Genomic DNA, 25827 nt, shown 5'->3' with positions numbered 1-25827 from the left:
GAGTGTCCCACAATGCAGTGGTGTTGGGATTCATCAGGTCCTTCCCTTCCTCCATGGTGCGGACAGAGCAGGTTTCACTGGCCCACACAAAATTTAAGGCGGAATGGGTTGCCCCAGCTATGGCAAACTCAAATCTTTTGTAGAAACTCCATGAGGAGCTTTAGTTGGCGCCGCCTTTGGATTGTGATGGAAGACAAATCCTGGTAAAACCACACCTTAGAGCCTTCAAATTCAATGGTGCTGCGGTCTCTAGCGGCTTTCATAATTCTTTTTTTGTGTGTAGTAGTGGAGGCACTGAGGATATCTTGCGGCATCCCGGGGAACTCGCAGGGCGCCCTGCTCTGTGTCTGTGCGATCCAATATGATATCTTGTGGTGCTAGGGTGGGAGCCACGTGCTGGAAGAGACGTCAGATGTAGGTCTCCAGATGGTTTGCGGCTACATGCTTTGGGACTCCTTTTATGTGCATATTAGCTCTCCTGGACCTGTTGTCAAGCTCCTCCATTTGAAATCAAAGCTCAGTATTCTTATTTTGGAGTTCCAGAAGCTCTCTGCTATGAATGTCCAGTTCCTCCTCTCGAGTCAGCTGTGTGTTCCAGGGAATCTACTCTATACTCCAGGTCACCCAGTTCCCTCTGAAGATCTTTAACTTTGTTGCTATATCTTGGTTTTGGGCTGCAAAATCTGATCGCAGCACTCCAAAGACGGTTTCCAAAAATACTCTTGTGACTGGGGCCTCTTCTAAATAAATGTTAAATGTTAAATGTAGTTGAGCTTATATAGCGCACAGCTACCCGCAGTGGGTGTCCCGGCGCTTGCTTAGGGAACCCGTCCTGATATTCCCCTGTGTGATAGCCCCAGCGGGTATCCACAAGGTGAAAGTCAGGCATCCCGCCGCGAGGGGCCGTTGTGGAGATTAAGCAAGCTATTGCCCAGAGTCGCAGAGTGTGAACCCGTGAGTTGAGAAGGCACCGGAGCGAGAATTATCGAGTCCGTGGAATTTGTACCCCAAGATCCGCCGAGGCGGGGAATTGAACCCTGGTCCAGGACCGATCTCAGCTTCCGGGTCTGCCGCATCTAACCCCTGAGCCACACTTCTCCACTTCTCCCTGTCGGTCCCCCAGGGCACTCTCAGGACTTGTATCAGTCACTTGTGCTTACTTAGGTAGGGGCTTACAGAGCAGGTATTTTATGGTACACTCCTTTTTCGCAGGTGGTCACCATCTTCTGATCTTAGTAGTCCACTTGCGTTTGGCACTACACTCCTCTCGGCTTCCTTACAGTACCCCCTGGAGCTGCGTCTTCTTGTCCGAAGAAATCACTGACTGGACAAAGGAGAGCCCCCACTTGCCGATATCTCCCATTCCGGGAGTGGCAGCTGGATCTACAGGGCCCAACAGGAGACCACTCTTCCTTGTCCTCCACCTCGTCCGTCGCAGCCCCGGGCTGCGCCACAATCAGCCCGTCTCAGCAATGCCCAGGGGCTCTTGTTTCTGTTCGCTTAGTGGGGCACACTGCCGCAATCTAGGAGGCTCCCCCGTTCACTGATACAGGCCCCTCACTGTCACCTCCGACCATGAAGTAGTCGGCCTCTGTCTCTCAGGTGTCTAGGGCTCCCCTGGCTCCACATCATAAGGCTCCTCTGGGCAAGGCTACCGGTTACAAAGGGTGCCTCAAAGCCTCTACATTAATATAGTCTGACCCCAAACATTGACGGGGAGGCAAATGCTCTCATCATGAATTGTAGTGAGCATGTACACAGCATGCCTATCAGAACTTGACTGTGAGCAGTTCTCGGGATCACAACGCAGTGCTCTGGGATTTCTGCAGCTCTTTACAAACAAGCTCCTGCAACTGTACAGCATGCCACAGTGCTTGCTTTGTAAAGCTCACCGACAAGCTCTATTTCCATGTAGAAATTGTTCACATACATGTTATAACCTTTGTGAAAGAGTGGCTGGACAAGCTCCCATACCATATTTTCTGTAAGTCCTAGCATGGGAGGGTAAACTGCGTGGTGTAGAGTGGAATCCATCCCTTTATACACTCTCAAGCTGTACATGTAGCCAGTAGAGCTCTCACACAGCATGTACAACTTGATGCCATAGCGAGCTCTTTTTGCTAGCAGTGTACTGCCTGAACAGTAGCCGCTCTTTGTAAAGGATCAAGGACTCCTCAATGGCTGTATTCTTTCCAGGAGTATAAATATCTGGAAACCTGGCAGACAAATGTTCCACGACGGGCTGCATTTTGAGCATCCTGTTATGGTGTGGATGGTCCTACTGCAATGTGGCAGAATTGCCATTGAAATAAAGCATAAGTTTCAATCGCAAAAAACCCCCCCAAACTCTCAGCTCATGTACGCTGCAAATATGGGGGTTATCCAAACCATGCGAGTAGACCAGTAGGACTGCAAGGTTAGGTACTTCACTAACCCCATTTTGAGCATAAGGCCCAAAAATATCTTCAACTCCTCAAGCGAAGTGGGAGTTCACGGGTGTGCCCTAGAATGAGGCCCTAGAGTGCCTCCATGCTCCCTCAGAAATTGTTCTACAAACAACTTTGTGCAGCAAACTGTTTGCTCAAAGAAGTGAACATCCAAAAAGTGATGAACATAGTCAGTTTGCAAACAATTGGCCTTATCGACTTTACAATCAGTGAAAGGTGGAATTTGAGGCTGAACTAAATTGGGGGGCTGCCAAGAGCACTCTGTTTGTACTTGCTGCAGCACATGCCTGCTCTCTGGGTTTGTCTAACCTGCTACGGTCGCCTGCTGCCCACAGACTGCTTCTGAAGGGACAGCACGACTGCCATCATATCCTTCCGAATCGCAGGAAGATGAGGAGTCAGATGCACCTCTGCGGACTGGAAAATCACTTCCAGATTCAGTACATTTTCCATGGTTCTCCCTTTAAATTGCTACAAGTATTCCAATGTATAAATCACTTGTAAGCGTTGCCGTTTGCCCCCCCCCCCCCCCCCCACCTTAGTAGTGTGCAAAGGTCTTCTTGCCTTTTGCCAGGATGATGGACAGCTTAACAAGCGTCCCCAGCGCTTTTCCCTCTGATTGTTGGTGGTGGTGTTGATGCAGAAGAATATAAGGACCACTCCACCAAACAAATAAGCACTTGCTTCATATAGGTAAGAACAGCAGACCCCTGTTTGGTGGAGATTTCACTCTTTGTAGTCTCGTTGTCTTCTCTATAGGAGGATTTATGGTATGACATATTTAGGGTTAAAGATGCACCAGGAACAACCACATTGCCAAAACGCACACAAGGTCACTGGTGACATTTCCTCATGCTCCATTATTGTGTTTGAATCCGTTTTATTGATTTTTAGGTTACATGAAAGGCAACAAACTCTTATCTATCCATGCATTGGATCACATATCGATAGTGGAAACATACTATCGACACATGAGGTTTGAGGCTTGCAAGTGTACGTAGGGTGCCTGTTGCACCAGAACGTATTTGAGTCCAGTATTCAGCTCATTCCATGAATGGTAAAGGTTACAGTTCAGTGATAGCATGTTCCATTAGTCCAACGCGTAAAGTCTTTCAGATGAATCAGTGTGGACTTCAGAACAGATGTTGTGTAATTAAAACAGTCAAAATCAACAGCCACAACTTAGACCGGTGCTAGTGCAAGTGTCCCCGCCACCCCTCTACTTCCCCAACTGCGCGCCACATCACGCCAGCCCGGCTATTACTCCCTTACATTGGCTTCAGTTGCGCCCGCCGCTGGTGTCTATTCGAATAGTCATATACATGGAACACCACAACCGCACATGGACATGACCCACGGCATTTACTCTGGCCCTGTATCCATCCTCTCGGGTTGTCCCCTTGAGCATGCTTCCTCAGTTTGCTGTAGTGCCTGGAGCAGTCCCTCCCACTGAGTAGCTGTGGGCTCCTTCCTCAATCCCAGTGTCTCTTCCCGGGCAGGTGACCCAGATGACCCTTTTACATATCAAACTGACCCACCTGATTGGGAGTACCCAGTACCACAAGAGATCCCAGATATCACAAGTCCACACACATCACTCAAAACCATCTCCTCCCGAGGACAGCATTGGTTTTGGACATTTAATTAATAGAGCTGCCATCTATCATGGTGTTACAATGCACTCAGATGAAGCAGAAGAGGACTTTTTATTAGACACTTTTGAGCACTCCCAAAAGTCTGTACAAATATTACCAATGATCAAAGGAGTCATTAGGCATACTCCTAATATATTTAAAGATCTTGTACGAGCTAGGATCCTAAACCCCAGAATAGAGAAAAAATATAGGCCTGCACCTTCAGACCCTGCCTATATAAAAGGTCAAATGCCACTAGATTCTTTAGTAGTTTCCAATGCAAGAAAGCGGGCTAACTCCCAGACATCAGGAGAAGTTCCACCTCCAGATAAAGAATCAAAAATGATAGATGCTTCAGGCAAAAGAATAGCTGTCCAAGCATCCAACACATGGCGCATAGCTAATACCCAAGCACTGCTTGCAAGAAGTGACAGGGCACATTACGACCAGTTAGAAACCCTACTTCATTATTTGCCTGAGCAATACAAGACACAAGCAAATGACCTAATCCAAGAGGGTAAACTAATCGGAAATGCATCAATAAAATGTGCACTTGATGTAGCAGATACAGCTTCTCGAGCTATAAATAATAGTGTGCTCCTTAGATGTCACGCCTGGCTATGCATCTCAGGTTTCAAGCAGGAAGTCCAAACTACTATTCTTAATCAGCCGTTTACCCAACAACTTCTTGGCCCGGCTGTGGACACTGCGCTAGAAAAAATGAAAAAGGACACAAACTGCCAAATCAATGGGAGCTTTACAGTCGCCACAAGCATGTGGCTCCTTTCGTTTCTCCTTCTACAGAGGAGCCTCCAAACAAATGGGAGGAGACCATTCCTCTTCCTGTAAATCCCACACACAATCATCCCCCAGTAGAGGATATTTCAGAGAAGGATATAGGGGAAACTGCAATAAAGGAAGAGGTTGAGGTAATAACAACAACGTACCTCTTCCAACACTAAACAGTGACTTCCAGCAACATCCAATTCCGGTTGGGGAGGGAGACTAACACAGTTCCTACCTGTCTGAAATTCCATCACAACAGACAGGTGGGTGAGACAAATTATCCAACATGGTTACTGCCTAGAACTCACAGCTACCCCTCCACACAAGCAACGTCTTATGTCCACAGAACATCTAACGCTACTAAAACAAGAAGTTCTCTCATTGCTTCAAAAGAATGCAATAGAGATAGTTCCCTTAGGAAGTACAGCGAGTAAACCCCTGTTCCTTGATGCTCTAATACCCCAAAAAGACAGGACACAGGCTTTTCAGCGTCGTGTATCTGGGATGGGAATAAGGCACAGGGTCCTGCCTAGTGCGGAGTTGAAGCCTCCCTTAGTCAGGGGTATCCACAGAGGGTGGCAGGGACGCATGCGTGAGGGAGCAGTGCACGCGGGGACGCTGATTGCTTTGGAGCGCGGAGAGTAAAGATGCTCTCGACTTGCACACGCGACTGAGACCGACCTGTGCTGACTCTGCCACCCTCTGTGGATACGCCTGACTAAGGGAGGCTTCAACTCCGCACTAGGCAGGACCATGTGCCTTATTCACATCCCAGATACACGACGCTGAAAAGCCTCCGGCCATCGTGTTGTTCTTAACATCGGCAAAAACAACCCTGTGCATTGTGCCGACCGGACACATCTCTTGTTCGTTTGATTGCCTGTCACCTCCTGTTTACAACCACCCCCCTTTCCATTCGGACCACCAGCCTTTCTTTGACAGTAACTTTGGTGCTGCCTGAGGCCCTGATGAGAATCTCCATAGAACTAAGGGAGATTCGAAACGCGTAGGCCCCCCCTTTTTCCTCACTGGACTGCCAATCCTTAAGAGCCAAGCCTTTGTATAGACTCCACATCATGTGTTGGACATTAGCAACTTTTGTTCATTTGTGCGAAGACTTCTTGAAATTGTAAAACCTTTGGTATTGTATTACCTGCTAATCTATTTTGCGAACATTTTTCATTTAATTAATGCAGCTCCAGTTGTGTATATATATTCCTTTTCCCTTGTAAAAATTGTATATATGGTACGCCTGGGCTAAGTGTGTATGTGCTGAATGTGTGGCGAATGTGACATGACTGTTCTTTTGAATGATGGTTCGTTCCAGGTGATTGTACTTTTGTGTCCGCTCTCAGTTCTGATTTTGTCCCAATGTTTTTTCATGCAAATGTAAAAAGAACCTTTATAAAATATTTTGGAAATTCTCTATAAAATAAAACTGCGATTATTGAGCATTCCCTTTCTGGAATTTGATTTTCTGTTTGTGGAAGATTTATCTCACTGTTGAATCAAGTTTATCAGTACTGGCATCTTCTTTTGTTACATATGATATCGGCTCAGCCTTGCTGATTGGAGCCAACCCTATTCTGTTTTCACGTCGCAGTAGTAGCAGCACATCTCAGAAGACAACACATCCATGTCTTCCCATATCTCGACGACTGGCTAATAAAAGCCAGGTCACTCGATCCGTGTGTACATCACACTCCTCAAACCATTCAAACATTACATGACTTGGGGTTCACAATAAACTACACCAAGTCGCATCTCCAGCCCTCCCATATACAACATTATCTGGGAGCCACAATAAACACCTCTACAGCTCTAGCATATCCCAGTCCAGCCAGGATAGCAAGCATTCGAGCCTTAGTTGCAACATTTCAAAACAACCACTTTCTTCCAGCCAAAGTGTTCATGCAACTCATTGGCATGATGGCATCTTGCACCTTCATTGTACCATATGCAAGACTTCAGATGCGCCCATTACAAGAATGTCTAGCACTACAGTGGAATCCGGCTCAAGGACATCTTACAGATCTGGTGTTGGTGAACAGCCACACACATCGCTCTCTGCATTGGTGGAACACCAAAAACCTGTCTTGAGGGGCGGCCGTTTCTAGAACCTGTTCCACAAATAGTACTTACAATAGACGCATCACTCACAGGTTGGGGAGCTCATCTCCTCCAACATACCACTCAAGGCAAATGGACCACTCAACAAAAAGTGCTCCACATAAATCATCTAGAGCTACTAGCAATATTCCTAGCTCTAAAATAATTTCAAGTACATGTACAAAACAAAGCTGTCTTAATCCGACGGACAATGACAGTAATGTACTATGTACAAAAACAGGGGGACACACACTCTATTCAACTGTCCCAGATTGCACAGAACATTTGGAGATGGGCCATCTCTCAGAAAATATATCTACTAGCCGAACACCTTCAGGGCGTTCACAATCCGATTGCAGATCTGTTAAGTCGACAGACACAACATATTCACAAATGGGAACTACATCCACAAGTTCTTCTACCATTCTTTCTCAAGTGGGGTCAACCAGACATGGATCTGTTCACCACACACAACGCAAAATGCCCAACCTTCTTCGCCAGGTTTCCACACCCGTTGTCCAAGGACAATGCAATATGGATAAACTGGTCAAGGAGATTTGCGTACGCTTTTCCGCCACTCCCACTAATTCCACTAGTAATACGCAAGCTCCGACAACAGTCTCTCAAACTAATTCTAGTAGCTCCTACGTGGGCTCGTCAGCCATGGTTCACAACTCTGCTAGAACTCTCGCTAGTTCCAGATCAAAAACTGTACCTGTTCCCAGACCTGCTAACGCAGAACCATGGAGAGATCAGGCATCCAGATCCAAATCAAATGAATCTAGCGATCTGGCTCCTGAAGTCTTAGAGTTTGGTTACCTTAACCCTACCACCAGACTGTATGAACATTATTGAAGAAGCCAGAAGACCTACTACTAGAGCTTGCAATGCTGCAAAATGGTAAAGATTTGCCATTTACTGCAATAATAATCCAATTGATCCACTGGATGCTTCCATCCAAAATATCATTTGCTACCTACTGCATTTGCAAAGATGTAATCTAGCATACTCCTCTATACGATTACATATAGCAGCACTCGCTCCCTACTTACAAAACAGACAACACCTGTCATTATTTAAAATACCTGCAATTAAAGCCTTTATGGAAGGCTTAAAGAGAATAATTCCTCCAAGGTTACCACCCTCTCCAGTATGGAACCTAAATACTGCTCTTACCAGACTCATGAGTCCCCCATTTGAGCGTCTACACAAATGTGAACTACAATTCCTCACATGTAAAACAGCTTTTCTAATTGCCATAACTTCTCTTAGAAGAGAAAGTGAAATTCAAGTGTTCACTATACAAGAACCATTCTTACAGCTAAATCGTAACAAAGTGGTACTTAGAACAAATCCCAAATTCCTTCCTAAAGTCTTCACTCCTTTTCATCTTAATCAGAGTTACCAGTGTTTTTTCAAAACCCAGACTCTGTAGCAAAAAGAGCTCTACACACTCTTGATGTTAAAAGAGCAGTTCTTTATTACTTTGACAGGACAAAATCCTTTCGTAAAACAAAACAATTGTTTGTAGACTTCTCCACTGCATAAAGGAAATCCCATTTCAAAAGCTGGGATTGCAAAGTGGATCGTTAAATGCATCCAAATATGCTATCAAAAAGCAAAGCAAACATTAACAATACCTCCTAGAGCGCATTCCACACGCAAACTAGGAGCCTCTATGGCTTTCTTAGGGAACATTGCCTTAGAAGACATCTGTAAAGCAGCAACATGCTCTACAACACACACACATTTACTAAACACTATTGTGTTGATGTGCAAGCCAAATAGCAAGCTGCTGTAGGCCAAGCTGTTCTTAAAACTCTCTTTCAAACTACTGCAACGGATACAGGTGACCACCGCTAGGGGATATACTGCTGTACAGTCAATGCTCAGTGTGAGGTCCTCAGCTCTTATGCCTAGAACGGAAAATGCTACTTACCAGTATTCATCTGTTCTTGGCATGTAAAGCTGCAGAGTCTCCCACTCCCACCCGCCTCACCGGGACCAGTATCTGTTCCAGTAGTTTCTTATTTAGATACATACACATGGACATCTTTTCTGTTTCTACTAACTCCATCATTTCCCATCATGGCGAAAAACAATCGAAGGATGGAGTCGATGCCCATGCGCACTATCGTCCAAGGAAGGAGTCACCTATCTCGTGACTACAAAGACTTCTTCCAAGACAACAACAAGGTGCAAGCATCCGAGCCCAACACCAGGTGGCGATCTAATGCTCAGTGAGAGACTCTGCAGCTCTGCATGCCAAGAACAGATGCATACTGGTAAGTAGCATTTTCCTTACTATTGCTCCTGCCCACAGGGAGCAGCATTTTTAGCTGCTACCTGCGTACAGGAGCAATGCTGATTCCAGTTGGGCGCAGGACCTGGCTGGCTCCTTGGGGCTCCCCCCTGCATCCCCCAACAAGGAGATGGTGAGTGCCCTGGGTAGGCACCAAGGCTCCCTCACTTCGTTGGCAGGGCCCTGGAGGGGATGGAGCCCCCGGGCCCCATATCCCACATAAAAGTGCTGTGTGCCTCTCCCCATTTACAAAAGGTACTGGGCCCTGGGGGATGGGGTTTCCGAAGTTAGAAAATCAGCCAGGGACGGGGGCAGCTGCGTGCCTCTTCGCCGGTTACAATATGGCCAGGCCCCGGGAGATGGGGTCCCCGAGGCCGAATTTGGCCCAGTACCGGGGGGGCGCTGTGTGTCCTTCTCCCCTATAATTACAGTGGTGGATCCCCCCCCCCCACCCCAAAAAAAAATGTGCCAGGCGATGAGGTCCCCAGGGCCGATATCAGTGCAGGGAGGGGGGCTGTGTGTTGTGTGAAATTCACTGGAAAAACAAAGATTACAGGGACGATATAGTTAGGGAATAACATTTAAAAACACGTGGTAAACTGAAAAACCCAAGGTTACTGCAATGGTATAGTTGGGAACTACAATTTAAAAAAGCATAGAAATTCACAAAAAAACAAAGGTTAGAGGGCTGTTATAGTTATGTTAAGATTTGCATATACACAGCCATAGAAATTCAGCAGTTCTAGTTTGTTACCTCAAGTAACTATACCTCGTTTCCCAAGGTAAGTATAACTTGTGCCCTTGCCATGCACTGCTAAGTACCCGACATATTACATCACTCGTGACCTCTTCTATGACATCATTGATCATATCACTTCAACATGTGCTGTAAAATTGTTGGTGAGAAAGCTGTGCATGACGGGTGTTAAAGTCATTTTTTTTTTAATTAACATTTTATTTTGAAAGCAAAGAATCACCAACCTTGCTTTCAAGCTTCTGCAAAGGTTTGCATCCAATCCGAGAGCATTCTGGAAGCATTGAAACTTTGAAAACGTGTGTGCACATTTTATACTGGAACCACTGTCAGAAGTGAGGTCAGAGGTTACAACATTTACTTAGTGCGCTCACCCTAATAATAAAGGCTTTCCATTAATGAACCATAAATACAAGTTTGAACAGCATCTACATATGGACAACAATATTACCATAACTGCAGACAGTGCCCTGGGCCCCTTCCTTGGTCCATAATGTGGTACTGCAAACTGGCACCCAAAGGGTTTGTGTTGCAGGGGGTTGGGCCTACTTGTCCCAAGGACAAAATGCACATGAAAACTTGTTGCCCTTGACCCCAAACAATATGTCCTGGGCATCAGGCTATAGGAATTTCACATCCCTGTAAATTACTTCCTCACTATAACGTCCTTGTAACTTTTGTTTTTTTTCTCTGTCTGTCTGTCTGTCTGTCTGAGTGGGTTCTTAAAACATGAAATCAAAAATGGAGTTCTGTGATTGGTCTAGAGCCATGTTTTTTTGCGAGCGCTCTTATTGGCTGGCTATTGGAGTATTATAAATTAAATGATGGCCATCACTGTTTACTGTGAAAAACTTGGTGTTGTGGAAATTAAGTAAAACCGCTATATAAGGGGGTAGCAAAAGGGCGGGCTGGTTTAGGAGTAGGAATGGTATTGTGGTGCTTGTTTTTTAGAGAAACTACGCAAGAATAAAGTAGTGGGATGAGTATATAGTTAATTCTTTAAAGAAATATGATCTTGTGGGAGTCTTGCTGGATTGTATACAAGATAACGAAAATCTGGGTATTTTCAGTTAAAATGCAAATTTCATTATAAAAGTACGCACTTGTGAGACGTTCGCAAGCATAAAGCAGCAAACACTACCCCCTCGCAGTGGGCATGGAGAACTGTGCACCTCTCTCTCTCTCTCTCTCTCTCTCTCTCTCTCTCTCTCTCTCTCTCTCTCTCTCTCTCTCTCTCTCTCTCTCTCTCTCTCTCTCTCTCTCTCTCTCGAGAGAGAGAGAGAGAGAGAGAGAGAGAGAGAGAGAGTCATAGGTATGACCGCATCATGGATCTCTCGCGAGTCACCAAGAAGAAAAAAAGAAAGGGTAACAGCAAACGTAATGGAAGTATAGGATACTTCAGAAAATAACTTTTTTTAGATCACATTTTTGAACTGTATTTTTCTTTTTTACAGTTTTAGCTTTTTCCATTTTTTTTAACTCCTACTGCTTAGGTGGGAATTTATGATTTCAGACAAGCTTATCCTGTGCAGCCCTGCTTGCTTCAGAATAAAAATATATTTGTTTACATATGCAGCAAGGACTTCGTTCAAATAAGCAGGTTTGTTATCTGCTTGAGTGAGTACCTGGGCAGGCACAGTGTCCCTAGGTTGAAAGGATGTGTACTGCCCTGAGGAGTTATCAAGCTCTGCTGCACCGGCTAACTCAGCAAGTTGTTGAGGATGCATAGCCCTCAAATGTTGCCACATCCCAGTGCTGTATTGCTTGGTCCTTCTTCCATATTGCTTGTTCCTGCTGCCACTGTTGTACTCCTTTTTGTCTATTTAACATGACATACTTAGGCTATACATTTTCTCTCTCTAGGCCTCATTTAAAAAAATTGCCACACCAAGGACTCCTTGGGTGGCTGAGGTGGCTGAGTTACTGCAATAGGAGTAGGATTCTCATCTGAGGATGACATTCTGATGACCGAAAATCAGCAATGTCAGATAGCTAGACATAAAGGCCTAAACTACAGCAAAACCCAATCGTCCAAGTAACTAAAGACATCAATATGAACCATTCCTAATCCTTCCTTGGGATGGCTTTCCTCTCCTGGGCGTCTTGTAGACGTCTTGCGAGCATCTCGCAAGAGCGTGAAAATAGAGCACTTTTTTATATCTGAAATTCAACAAATAACACTTCTAATGTCTTACTTTATTCAGAACTACAAAAATACACTGTTCCTAACTTAATTCCAAATGTACGATCCCGCAAGTGTATCTCAAGGGCTGGGCAGGTAGTACAGCCCCTCGTAATCCACGCAGGGGATTGTGTGTTTGACTCTTGCAATCTTCTTGCGAGATCCGTAAGTTTGTAATCAAATTAATTAATAAAATATACATACTGTACTGACTTCATTATTAAACATTAACATTCAGTGATAACTGACCAGATGAGAGAACTTTGTACAACAGATTAGAATTAAATTTCTAACTCTACACCATGGATACTCACAAACATTTTCTTGGGGACCTCAAAGTTTGGTCTTTGGTGTGACCGAGGGCTGCACTGATGCCTGCGGAGGAGAAGGGGTGTAAATTAGGTGCAGGAGAAGTGAAGCGTGGCATTGTTAGTGTGTAGGAGGGGTGGGAGGCAAGAATGTTTCAAAATTCATGTTTGAAAACCATAACTTTAAAAAGTAATTATGAATGCTCTGCTATAATTTGATTTACCAAGGTGAAATGGTTCTACAGGTTCATGAAATAGTCTTTTCAAAATGCAAACCTGTATCATATTTTTTTTACATGTTTCCTGTCTTTAAACAATGAAGGTGTTCCTAAAGTTAAAGGCCTAGTTACTTCCTTTTAACTGCAGTTAACCTTTGAATAAGTGCTTGCTGTATATATATTTTTTTAATATTAGTGCTGAGTCAAGTAAGCAGCCCAGTGCTGCCGCTGCTCAGGGGGCCGTATGTAAAGGTCAGGAGGGGCGCAGTGTGAGTATTACTGCTCTACGCTCTCACGAATCTCCAGCGAGCCACCCATGAGCCTCCTAGTGTGATCACCCACCTTAAAAATTTATGTACATAGTGAAAAAAATAGGTTACAGTATAAAAAAAGCAGATCAGTGTCTTTGAAATCTAGAAATGATGTTTATGTAAAGATATATGCAAAGACTATGAAAACTGTGCTGGGAATATTTCTGAATATGTTGGGTACAACAACTGAGAAGATGAACATTCCCAGGGCAAACATTGCTGGAGGAGTTAGTTTCTATGTATTTATAAACCGATTTTTTTTAAATGTACTTTCACTGAAAAAACCAAAGGTCAAAATAACACAGGTGTAATAAAAATGTGTTTTTGATTTAACAAAAAAAGTGAATTTGCTGAAAACCCCAAGGTTAAGGTAACATTATATTTAAGTGACTTTCCCAGTGACACGTAGTTTTAAACTAATTCAACAGTTTTTGTTCGCAGTACTGACTTATTACGTCACATAACATCACTCATGACATCACTAATGACACCACTGATCAGTGTCGACCAATGGCCGACAGACGAACTGGGGAGGGTGTACGTGTGTTAGTCATTAGCTGACACCCGCACTTGTAGGGTTAAACTTTACCATTGCAGTATGGCTGATTGCTGGCAGAATGGTATGGTAAAGATTAAAAGAAAAGTACTGTACAACAGCAAAAAGAAACTGACCCTCCTGTTAGCTCTTTGTAGCTGCCAGCCTTTAGGGGGAAACACATTGTCAAAGCTAACACATCCGCAATCCCCTTAGAAAGACAAGAACCTATTTGATTTGCCTGTGCTTGCTTTGTGAATCTTGCCAATACGAATTGAAAGTCATTGCTATGCAGAAGAAAACACTACCTTGCCTTCATATATTTCTCATATTACTGGAAAGACTGAAGTGATTATATTTAGTATTCCTGTATATGTGAGCTATCAATGAGCATTCCTGAAATGAGTATACAGCCAATGTTTATGAACTTGAGCTGTTTTGAGAATCTCTTTATTAACAAAGCAGGTGTAGTTGTTACATTGATGCTATGTTCATTACCTCTTACTGGGGAGGACATTCAGTAGACCACAACCCTAGTTGAGCATTTGCAACGCGCCCACACCTTCAATAGTTGGTGCAAAGAATAATTTGGATTCTACTGTAAACAATAATGCTATTCTTCCCAAAATATAGCTAGTTATTCGCAGTCCAATTTTATGACCTTGTCCCTGTACACTTTTCTCCACACTGCTTCAACTGAACTGATGCTTTACGAGTAAACTGGTACTTATTTATTACCTAGGTTAGATTATTTTTTAAATGCACTGCTCTTAAGCACATCTTTTACAGAACCAGGAGGTAAGTTTCACCGTTTCAAGTAGCAGACTCTGTGGGAGAGGATGTCTTAGGCAGGGTATGTGCAAGTTATAATTACTCTAGTACTGCTCACCTGACTGTCTGCATTATATTTGAAAACATTTTGTTTTGTCCTATAGAACCTGGATCTGAAAGTTCTTTGGATGAATCAATTTCCACCGATCGCCTAAGCTTTAGCAGGTTTGACATATCTCGACTGTTAAAACATGGGGCTTCTCTTCTTGGATCTGCTGGTGCGGAATTTGAAGTTCCAGAAGATAAATCTGGTAAGTGCTAAATAAAGAGGCTTTTATCAATAATTGCGGCATTTACGCTGATGTGTGCTCATGTTCCATGCCACAAAAGTAAATGCAATGTACACATTTTGAGGCCATGTTGGGATTATAATACATTTTGCATAATTATGCCTGTGCTGTTTCACGTGCTGTAAATAAGCAACGTCTCCGGGTGTAATAACGGTAAAGAACGTGTTAAAATCGGTATGATAAATCCACCTTCCGTCTTTTATTCCAAAAGAATTCAGAATTCCAGTTTTCTCTTACCCTTGCAGTACAGGCGACCCTGGTAATAGTAATTCCAGGTCGGGAAATAATGGAAATGATTACGGGTCACTCGTAATAAAGGCCTACGTGTAAATGTTTGCTCTCTGCGGTTTGTATAGTTGAAAGACCATCGTTGTGCGGTCGTTTCACTGACAAGGCATTGTTGTGGGTGTTTATTGCTTGAAATTCATCAGGGCGCGGGTGCAGGCCAAACTTATTCTCTGCATACATTTCTTAACTTTCTCTTGCCGTCTGATATAATTTTCCTTTTTCTACAGATATATTTTTCACTTTTTCGACCTGTACTTTCCAGCTCGCACAAGGCGGTGCGGGGTTCTGGCACTGGGAAAAAACCCGCAATGTTAGTATATCCTTTTTTTCCTTGAATGTGCTACAGAGAAGGAAGTCTAATGAATCCATTTACCGTTTACTGGCAGAGGAACGGGCCTCTCCCTTTTAAAACCAGCATTTACAATGCAACGGTTTCGTCTTTGCAAAAGTTAGAGCTATTGGCATTGTAAATGACAACATTTTTATTTATGTGTTGGTTTTGAAAACAGATAAATAAATAGCATTTTCATTTACAATCCCAATAGCTTAATCTCTCGCAAATGCCACACACACACCCAAAGAGAGTCCCCCCACGCACACATAGCCCCCACCCACACACACACCCACACAGAGCGCCCCCACCCACACACTCACCCACACAGAGCCCCCCCACACACCCACACAGAGCCCCCCCACAAACACACAAAGCCCCATCACACACACCGCCCCCCCACACACTGCGAGCCCCCCCCCCCACACACCCACACATCCGCTATCCAAGAGCAAAAGTAATGGAAAGTGGCCAGGGTGGGCAAGTTAAGCACAGCGGCCCAGTCGTAGAGGTAAAGAGGGTGAACGCCAAACACCCCAGAAGGCTTTACAAGACCTGCGACGACCCCCAGATCACAACGCTGCACCTGATGACGCGCTCCCGGGATCCTGTCCAATGGCAGAACGAGCCAGAAACTTTACGCCACCAGCATTTGGCGTTATGGTTCCCATTGTGTGGGGCCCTATCGCCGCCCCGACTGACTGTGGCTGCCCCCTTGGTTTTGTGATTAGGTCCGGCCATTGTTTGGTTACACTTTCATAAGTACTCCTGTTTACCATCGCCCTAGTGTCTGTTCCACCCGAGTCCCTATAACTGCCCTGCCAATCAGACCCACGCCACACCCCCATTTCCACAATCACCGACCATATGCGTTCCACCAAAGCATTCGTAAATGGTCTAGTTTTTTTAAGTAGGGGAGTAGTTGCCGTGTGGCCCGGGCACCAGAAGTGAGACTCCTGTTTACGCCCTTGACTAATATGGCTTTATCTTGCACAAATTCATGTATTTCACTATGCTCTGGTTTGGTTTCCACACTAGGGATCAGTCAGAGTGGCTAATTAAAAAGGAACAATTCAGAGTGCGTATGCACAGGTGAAAAACATCATTGGACACACTTTTTGTGAGACACTGCGCTCCTTGCCTGGCATATTTAAATACATATCAACACCGGTCACGGAAGCGCCTCGAGAGAGGACAGACCGGACTGGGTGCCGCGGCCCCTCAAGGGTACCTAAAAGAGCAGAGCACTGCCAGAGCCGGGGCGCACTCGTGCGACACAAGACAAGCACGCAGCTGTGGCCCTTGGTGGAGTTTCACTCCTTGTAAATAAGTATCGGGGACTAAAGTGCGTCAGGTTGCCACAAGGTCATGGGCGCACGTCTAGATACATTGCGAGGATAGAAGGTGCCTCGCGGGCTACCTGGGAGTGCGCCGCCGGTGCGCCATCAGACTGAGGCAGCGAATAACTCAACAGAGACATACGAATGAGGCCTGCGTGATGCGTCCCAGATGTCTGCGGTGCTTGGTGGTAGTTGGGGCGGGGGGGGGGCAGCCCAGTGGCGTGGGAGCTTCCAGAAGCACCGTGAACAAGCACAAGGCAGCACACATGCTGTTGAACAGGCAGACACGAGGATCCGATTACCAGAGAAGGAAAGGTAGCATTGCGAGGGACAAACAGGTCGGGTGCCCTAGCAGCCCAGGCGGCGAAAGCCGGAGGAGCCCCCCTCTCGCCAACGGCCCGTGAGCTGTCTGTCAGGCACCACACACCTTGTCCTGTCCACCAGATGACTCTGTCATAAGGAAGTCAAATTCCAGTCCCTGATTTTTCTTTTTTCAATTGACTATTTCCAGTTGTGTTCGTACGCAATATTTAGTTTGTGATACAAGTCCCAGAATGCAACAGGAATTAAAGAAAAATAACACGTGACTGGAGCACTGTATCCCGCATGTCATTTACTAACTTTAGATTTACAGGTAATCTGGGTGGCCTTAAGGTTGATGGGGACATGCATGGGCCTGCCTGGTCACTGACAGCAAATTGGCATTCATTTTGAGTGTCCATGTGTGAATTCCTCCTCACATATATTTTCAATATCAATTTATTCCTTCATCATGCAATACAATAGTTCACCTGGCAACCTAATTAGCATATAACTAGATCATTTTATAACTATGAAACGGTCTAGATTATTACATAGTTTGCTCACAAACTTTAATGTAATGCGAATTACTGAGTAGTAACGGCCAAACAGCCTTCCGTTAGTCAGCCACGGCCAATTACCTTGGCTAGCCATGTGGCTGGGATCCGTGCTGACAACGATCACGCCTGTCATACAAGTGCATACCCCGCCACTGCGTGCTGTGCTCGCCCACGCGGTGACTGAACACAGAATGGGACTAGTGCAGTCGAGTGCGCCCAAGGCAACAATGTGCCCGACAACATGTCTCTTATAATGTTTGCCATATTGTTCTACCCCAGAACCTCATTGCTGATCCATGCCTGACCTTCATCTCCGATTGGAGACTAGGGTTCTGCGACGGGCTGGAATCTGATAGCAATCATGTGTACAATAAAGACAAGGCGCCCTCCTGACATGGAACGATTTGGCAACCCCATTACTGCGCACAGTGCTGGAGCTTTCCACGAATCTGTGTATGAACTGAGTACGTCTTTGCAGTTCGAGGGCATTCGCAGGTCTTGGAATATGTTTAATGTGCACCATTGCATGTACCAGCACGGACAGACTGAAAATCAAAATCAGCCCTCCACAGCAGGAGGCTGCGACTAGAATGGGGATGTGGGATCTCCCATGTTTGGGTCAGATCTAAAATATGCCCACTAGCCTGTAGTCTACCTGGGGCATGCCAGAGTGGCTGAATGGCTTGTCCTTAAGATCCAGTGTCTGAAGTGTTCACTGAGAGTAGTGAGAGAATACTGAGGGCCAGATGTAGAGAGAAGGCTATGCTAATGTGTGCCCTCAGTGTGTTTTGTGATTTGGTCACTGAGCCAAGTGAGTGAACACTAGAACCTGGAACACCCTGCCTCTCCACCTCAGGCTATCCCTGTCGCTAACCGAGTTCAGGAAGCATCTCAAGACCAGGCTCTTTGACTGAACTTCAGCGAACAGTAGGACATGCACCCCCTCCCCTCCAACCCCCCCCCCCCCTCCCCCCCTCCCCCGCCCCCCCCACCCAACAGCGCACTGAGACCCTAGCAGGTGAGCACCACGCTTAACAAATGATGATTGATTGAACATTAAATGGGTTTGACGAGTGTCAAATTTAGTGATGCGATCACTGACCCCAGTGACAGAAAACAGAGCAGGGTTGCTAAGTGCCAGGGATTTATTCGTGTGTATAAAGTGATGTGGGCCCTTGGTACAGTGAGAGCCATTGGAGTTTTGTTTGAGCTGGTGTCAAGAGTGCACTGTGATGTGGTCACTGAACCCATCCGCAGGCTGCTGATTGTGTTTGAAGAGCGCTAGCTTATGTTTCAAGTGCATTTCGAACTGTGGTCACCAAACCTAGTTTCAGGATATGTCACACTTTCGGTGTGACGCCATCTGTGATGTGGAAAGTGCGGCGGGATAAGCCACGGATGGGGTTGTGGTCTTCCAGAAAGCTACTCCCCCCCGCCCTGTGGTTACCTGGGACATTGTTTACTTATGACGGGCTTGTGGTCTTTCAGTGTGTGTGACTCTCATTGTGAACTGTGCACACCGTGGAGACTAGATCTGGTTCCACATGGTTCTAGTGACCGTGCCTGAGGCCACTCTTACACAGCACTGTGCGACTGCAGTTTTGTGATGAGGTGTCGGTGACCAGTAACACCTAGGGGTTCTGATTGTATGTTTTAGTGTGTGACTATCAATGTTGCCATTTGCCAGAGTTTGCCTAAATGCGGGTTGAAGTATGTCACCACATGACTCACCAGTTGTTGCGGTGTCTGTAAACTGTGAAGTGATTTATAGTGTAGCAGAGTGACCCCTGTGGTACACGGTGTTAACCTTGACCACTGTAAGCATATTAGTGATTTGCAGTATAGCAATGTGCGTCATGTTTATTTTATACTGTGCTCAGTGAGGGAAAGTCTAACAGTAGTCTTGACGTGCCAGCGTATTACTCATTCTTGCCATGTAGTGAGTGAGTGCACGTCTAGCTAGATTTGTAGTTTGTCAGTGTGCATGTGTGAGTGACTGATGCTTATGCAGTGTCCAGTGTAAGTCTTCTGGTGGCTTGTGATGTGCCAGTTGGTGGCTGCCATGTATTCACAACAGGAAGTGGCATATAGTGGGGCTGTATGCATGTGAGAGCGGCTGATGCCAGTGTCAGCTTGGAAGTGCTTAAAATGTGCCGGGGTGTATGTGTGAGGGCCTCTTACCCCCTTCTGTGGTCACTCTTGCAAGCGTAAGGCTGAGAATGATAGCATGTACGTGTGACTGACTTTTAGCCAGTGCTGTGGTCACCGTGACCAGTGTGAGCGCGAGAGGGGTTCCGTGTGCCGCGGTATAAGTGTGCAAAACTTCCGGAGGCCAATGTAAGTCTTTAAAAGGTGTGCAGTGTGTCGGTGAGTGTAAGAATGTCTCTAAGCCCTGCACCAGTGCAATCCTGGGTGTGTTTTTTGTGTTTGCGTGTGAGTGACCCAGCCGGCGCTGCAGTCACTGCGGCTATTACAACCATGGGCAGCGTTTACAGAATTCTAGGTCCTCGGGGTGGCCAGGATGAACCTGAAAACACACAATTTATGAAGACAGACCTTTCTCCATGTACAAACGCGCGTGCTCAATGCCTACATCACGTCACAACACGGACAGCGGGAGGGGAGGGGGGGGGGCGGAAACGGACAGTCTGAGGGGGGCGGGTTAACGGCACACGGACAGCGGGAGGGGGGGGCGGGAACGGGCGTGTGAGCGACCCAGCCGGCGCTGCAGTCACTGCGGCTATTACAACCATGGGCAGCATTTACAGTATTCTAGGTCCTCTGGGTGGCCAGGATGAACCTAAAAACACACAATTTATGAAGACAGACCTTTCTCCATGTACAAACGCGTGTGCTCAATGCCTACATCACGGACAGCGGGAGGGGGGGGGGTGGTAAAGGCACGGACAGCGGAAGGGGGGGCGGGAAAGGCACGGACAGCGGGAGGGGGGCGGGAATGGCAAACGGCATGAAAGGCGAGACAAAGCACTCACCTGGACTTCTTCCGGCGGCGGTCGGCCTGCAATGACCAAAACAACCCCCCCCCCCCCCCCCCCCCCCCCCCCAAAATAGGAACCGCCCACCGCCGCAATGACGTCCACAAAGGGGCTGGATGAGAAAAAATCTCAGGAACGCCCACGAGTCGCCTCACAGAATGACGGACGCCTCGGTCTTCCAATGGCTAGCCTTCATTTATGGAGCTAGCCAATGGAAGACTGAGGCGGGACAAAGCCCACATACTGCAAAACAAAAGATTGCGCCTGCGCGAAACGCTGCTTGCGCAGCTTTCGACAGGCGAAACCTAAAAAGGGCCCTTAGTGTGAATATGGGTGTAGGTGACAATAAGTTGTTTGTGTGGGCTAAAACCTCGAACCGTGGTCCACTCAGAATAATTTTAATGAGATGTGACCACTGCCCTGGTTAAAAACTAAAAGACGCACCCTCCCACTTTAAGGTGTGTGCTATTGAAATAGGTCGTCATGTTTCTTGCCTTAAATCTAGTGATGGCAATTCCCCAGGACCAATAAAGAAATGATCTACCTACACTTTTTGGTAGTGGTCAAGACCCCATTGTTGCCTATGACAGACTCCCGGCCAGGGTCATTTTATTCCACCTCCTTACAGAACAACCCCTATGGGCCATTTGATCCTCGCAACCAATCAGTGTGGTAGGGACCAACTGATGATCCATAAGAGGATTATAATGTATATCCACCAGGGGATCCGAATCTAGATCATGTTTGGCCCTTCCCTCCAGACGATAAAGCCTCATACCATTAGGTCATTCAGCGTGCTTGCTCCCATCATAGGCCAGATGTGCATGTGGTTCAGGAAGACTAACACTTCATGGTTTAAACACTCCAAGTCTGAGAGGTCCGTCTAGTTCGTACCACTGCTAACAGGGCTGTTCAATAGCTACCCCACAGGTATAAATAAGTTCAAACCATCCCACACTGATCCCACATGTATCAAGAGGCAAGTTCAACTAGACTCCCTCATTCTACAATACGCACACAAATGTGCCTGTACCCAAGCCACAGGTGATCTTCTCACTTCTGACCAGGACAGTAAAAGTAGATGCGACAGGCAAGAGGGTTGCAGTAGGAGCAGCTACTCACTGGTGTATCGTCGGAGAATCAAATAGGAGGTGCTGAGTTGGACAAAGTTCCTTATACTTTAAGGAGTGCGGCAAGGGGGGTGGGGGGTAAAGTACCATATTTTCCGGCGTATAAGACGACCCGGCGTATAAGATGACCCCCTACTTTGCTTAATAAAATGTAGGTTTCGTGCTATACTCGCCGTATAAGACTACCCCCACTTCCAGTGCAGTCCAACGCAGTCCTGCATAGCCATTTTGAGAATGTATTTTATTTTGGCTCGTACTTTGTATGCTTTGTATGCTTTAGTAACCTGCACACATCACTTTTTCTCCAGGAATGTACCGATTGCTACCTCATGTATTTTGGTTGCTCGCTATTGTCACTTTTGATCCATGTAACTTAATGTTTGCTTTTGTAATTTGTCCATTGTTATTGTTGCTCACATCAGCCCATTTTTATATAATGCAGAAGCAGTCTGACACCTTCGGGTGTAGTCCGCGCTATGTAAAAACGCATGAAAACATTCCTTCAAATTTAGCATCCGGCGTATAAGACGACCCCCAACTTTCCAGAACATTTTAAGGGGTTAAAAAGTCGTCTTATACGCCGGAAAATACGGTAGTTACAAGTAAGTGTGCTGTTAGTGCTGTGAAGAAAGCACTTAAGAAAAAAACTTCTGCCAAACAAACTTGTAAATTGGTGAAACACAACGTGGACTACAAGATTAAAACAACTCCAACCCCATCCCTCAACTCTTATTTTAAACCCATTCCAAAAACACTGATATTAAGACCTGGCCCTGTGAAGCTGAGCCCAAACTTAGAAGGTCAGCAGGACTGGTCTCCTCACCTGAGTCCCAACAGATATCAAATATTAGGTACAGGTATAGACATGGAAGGGCAGGGGCAGGTTCAGGAGAGCGGAGATATGGAGACACCGGACACAGTAGACTTAGCCACATCAGGTATGGCTTGACTGAATGTCTCAGGGGATACAGTGGAGAAGGTTCTGAGCGAGGCGGAGAAGGCAGGGAATACGGAGGAGAACGCGAGGAAGCATACCCCCGGACAAAATACTTTAGTAGATGAACCAGAGCATGATAATCATGCATGTCTCTGTCTAGCTTTTGTAACAATGCTATTATGGGCAAATCTGGTGACAAATCAGATCGTACTTCCACCCTGACTCCGTCTACTATTATGCTTTTCTTTTTCAGAGCAGCTGACTATATTTTCTCCTTAAGATTATATGTCAAAAAATTGATTAATATTTTCCTCCGCTTTGACCTATTTGGATTCAGCCTGAAGGGATCAAAGCCGAGGAAAATATTAATCAATTATTTGACATATAATCTTAAGGAGAAAATATTGTCAGCTGCTCTGAAAAAGAAAAGCATAATAGTAGACGGAGTCAGGGTGGAAGTACGATCTGATTTGTCACCAGTAACAGCGAACAGGCAGTGGGAGCTGGGTAAGCGGATAGAGCCACTCAGGGAATTGGGCGCCACGGTTCAACTTAAGTTCCCGGCATTTTTGAAGGTTATGTGGCGTAATAAGATGTATTCATTCCGTTTTGTTGAAGAATTAGATACATTCATCGAGCAGTGCAGAGAGATGGCTCATGAGGCAAATGTTTAATTTAATGCCTGACTCAAAAAGAAGAAAAAAAATGATGGAAGATAAGCCTGTACAAAATGTATGTTAACTTTAGCACTAGCAGGGTTAGCACCACTACCAGAGGCACTCGAAAGGTCGAGGCCATGGGTAGGTCGGTTGGGTTTCCCAAGGGAGGGGTAAGGGGGAGAGGGAGACTAGGGGGAGGTTGGAGGGTGATTTGGCGGGTGGGAGGTGGGGGGGAGAAAATGTCAAAAATGATCCTCAGAAGCGTATTTGCCACCAGGTTGTTAAAGGTATTTTGGTTGATAATTAATGAGTGGGGATAGTGCTACGGAGCTGAAATTCCTGTCATGGAATGTTAACGGCTTACGTGTAAGGTCTAGGAGACGGCTAATTCTAAAATATTTAGAGGATTCATTGGCACATATAGTTATTTTACAAGAGACGCATTTGACTGCCACCAAATGCAAAGAAATTTTTGGAACTCAAAGGTGGGTTGCACATTCTTTTTATACACCTCAAACGATAGTTACAAAAGGGGTGGCGATTTTGGTTAGGCAAGGAGTGTACTTTTATTTTGAATCTATGGTAGCAGATCCTGGAGGGAGGTGGCTGATCTTACAGGCAAATGTGGCAGGGGAAAAGCTTACTATCACAGGATATTATGGGCCAAATCAAGATGATGTGGGACCCTTGGATACACTGGCTAGTGAACTCTTAAATTTTTCGGGCAAGATCATTATAGCAGGTGACTTCAATAAGGTCATGGAGAATAATTTAAACCGTTCAGGCAAGAGAGGACAGAGTAATGTAAAAATGTCTAACAAAGTAAGGCTGCTGCTGACTCAGTTTGGTTTATGTGATAAATGGCGGGTAAAATCTGGCCTACAGCTTGGATATACATATTATAACCGAAAATATAATCATAAATCTCGAATTGACTATTTTTTGCTGGATTTGAGATTAATGGATCAGCTAATAAGCACTAACCATATAGGCGCTCATATCTCAGACCACTTTGCTATAACCTTAAACTTGAGTTTCAAGTTAGATAGGGTGGATTCAGCCTGGAGGTTAGATCGTACCCTCCTCCTAGATCAGGAATGTCTGAAAGTGGTAAGGGAGGAATTAGAAGTTTTTTTAGAGGCTAATCTGGGTTCAGTTAAGCTTGAGACAGTTTGGGAAACCTGCAAAGCATTTCTGAGAGGTAGGCTGGGAGTTCTGGGTGCAAGGAAGCGCAGAGAATATTATAAAGTGGTCTCAGAATTGGAAGAGAAGATCGTCACAATGAAGCTAAGATTATTGCCGAGGGAGAACCTAAAATAACGGATCAGGCAAGGATTGATTTAGTAGGACTGAAATCAGACCTGGTGGCGGTTCTTGCTCACAGAATTCAGGAAAAGTGGGAAGCTAGGAATCTGGCACACTTTAGTTATGTAAATAAATTACTAGCTTGGAAGGCGAAGAAGGACCAGGTACGCAACTTTATTAAGGAAGTAAAAAGCCCCGACACAGATACTGTAATTACAGAAAGCAGAGAAATTGCAGAGGCTTTCTTTGACTACTTTTCAAAGGTCTATAAGGAGTATCTAGAGCCGGAGCTCCCGGACATCAGGGAATGGCTGCAGTTAGTAAACCCACTTCAGCTCAGCTTAAACAGATTTTGAACCCTGAAATATCTTTAACGGAAGTGGAAAAGGCCACAAAGTCTGATAAGGGAGGCAAGGCTCCGGGGCCAGACGGGCTTCTGTCAGAAGTATATAAATCTCTGATAGGATTAATTGCTCAAGTATTACACAATTTATTTAACAACATTTTCCAAGGTCAGGCAGTCATGCCCGAATCTTGGAATGAGGCGGTTATGGTCTTAATTCCAAAACCGGGAAAATCTCCTAAATATCTTGATTCATATAGGCCAATATCACTACTAAATTGTGACTACAAACTTTTTGCAAAAATTATGGCAGACAGGTTAAGTTCGGTCATCTCAAAATTAGTGCAGGATGATCAAAAAGGATTTATCAGGGGTAGGTTCTTGAAGGAACTCACTTTTTCATTAATTGGAGCTATTGACATGACCACGGTCTATAATCTCCCGCTGGCAGTAATAGCACTCGATGCCGCTAAGGTCTTTGACCGAGTCAACTGGTCCTTTTTGAAAGCTCTCATAGGTCATCTTGAGTTAGGGACGTGTTTTACCAGTACTCTATTATCTTTATACTGCTCTCCCACTTCCAAGGTACTGGTAAAAGGAATTTTAACACAATCCATTAAGGTGAACCGCGGCACACGGCAAGGATGTCCCCTACCCCCACTATTATTTAATTTATATATAGAACCACTAGCATGTAAGATTAGGAATGCAGATACCATACCACCGTTTGCTGTAGAGGGATAGGAGAAATAAATAGGTCTTTACGCAGACGACATTATCATTTATACCCCGAATTTGCAGCAATCATTGCAAAGTTTATTCGAACTTGCGAAAGAATTTGGTCAAGTCTCTGGCTACGAAATTAACAAGGACAAGACTGAAATTATGTCCTGGAACTTAGATTCACAAGGCATCTTATGTAAAAAGGAGA

At 45.4% G+C, this 25827-nt stretch overlaps 1 protein-coding gene across 2 annotated transcripts in view; it reads left to right on the top strand.

Moving 5' to 3' along the window:
* Positions 1-25827, top strand: part of BTAF1 (B-TFIID TATA-box binding protein associated factor 1) — a 1094445-nt gene that overhangs the window by 122538 nt on the left and 946080 nt on the right. For both annotated transcript variants that reach the window (XM_086922506.1, XM_086922505.1), the window contains exon 4: positions 14522-14668. In XM_086922506.1, coding sequence (XP_086778632.1) covers positions 14522-14668 — 147 coding nt within the window. The remainder of the gene's footprint in view (positions 1-14521; positions 14669-25827) is intronic.

Source organism: Lissotriton vulgaris, chromosome 5 (genome assembly GCF_964263255.1).
Source record: "Lissotriton vulgaris chromosome 5, aLisVul1.2, whole genome shotgun sequence".
Lineage (NCBI taxonomy): Eukaryota > Metazoa > Chordata > Amphibia > Caudata > Salamandridae > Lissotriton > Lissotriton vulgaris.
Note: the sequence above shows the minus strand (reverse complement) of the source record. Positions and strands in the feature narration are given on the sequence as shown.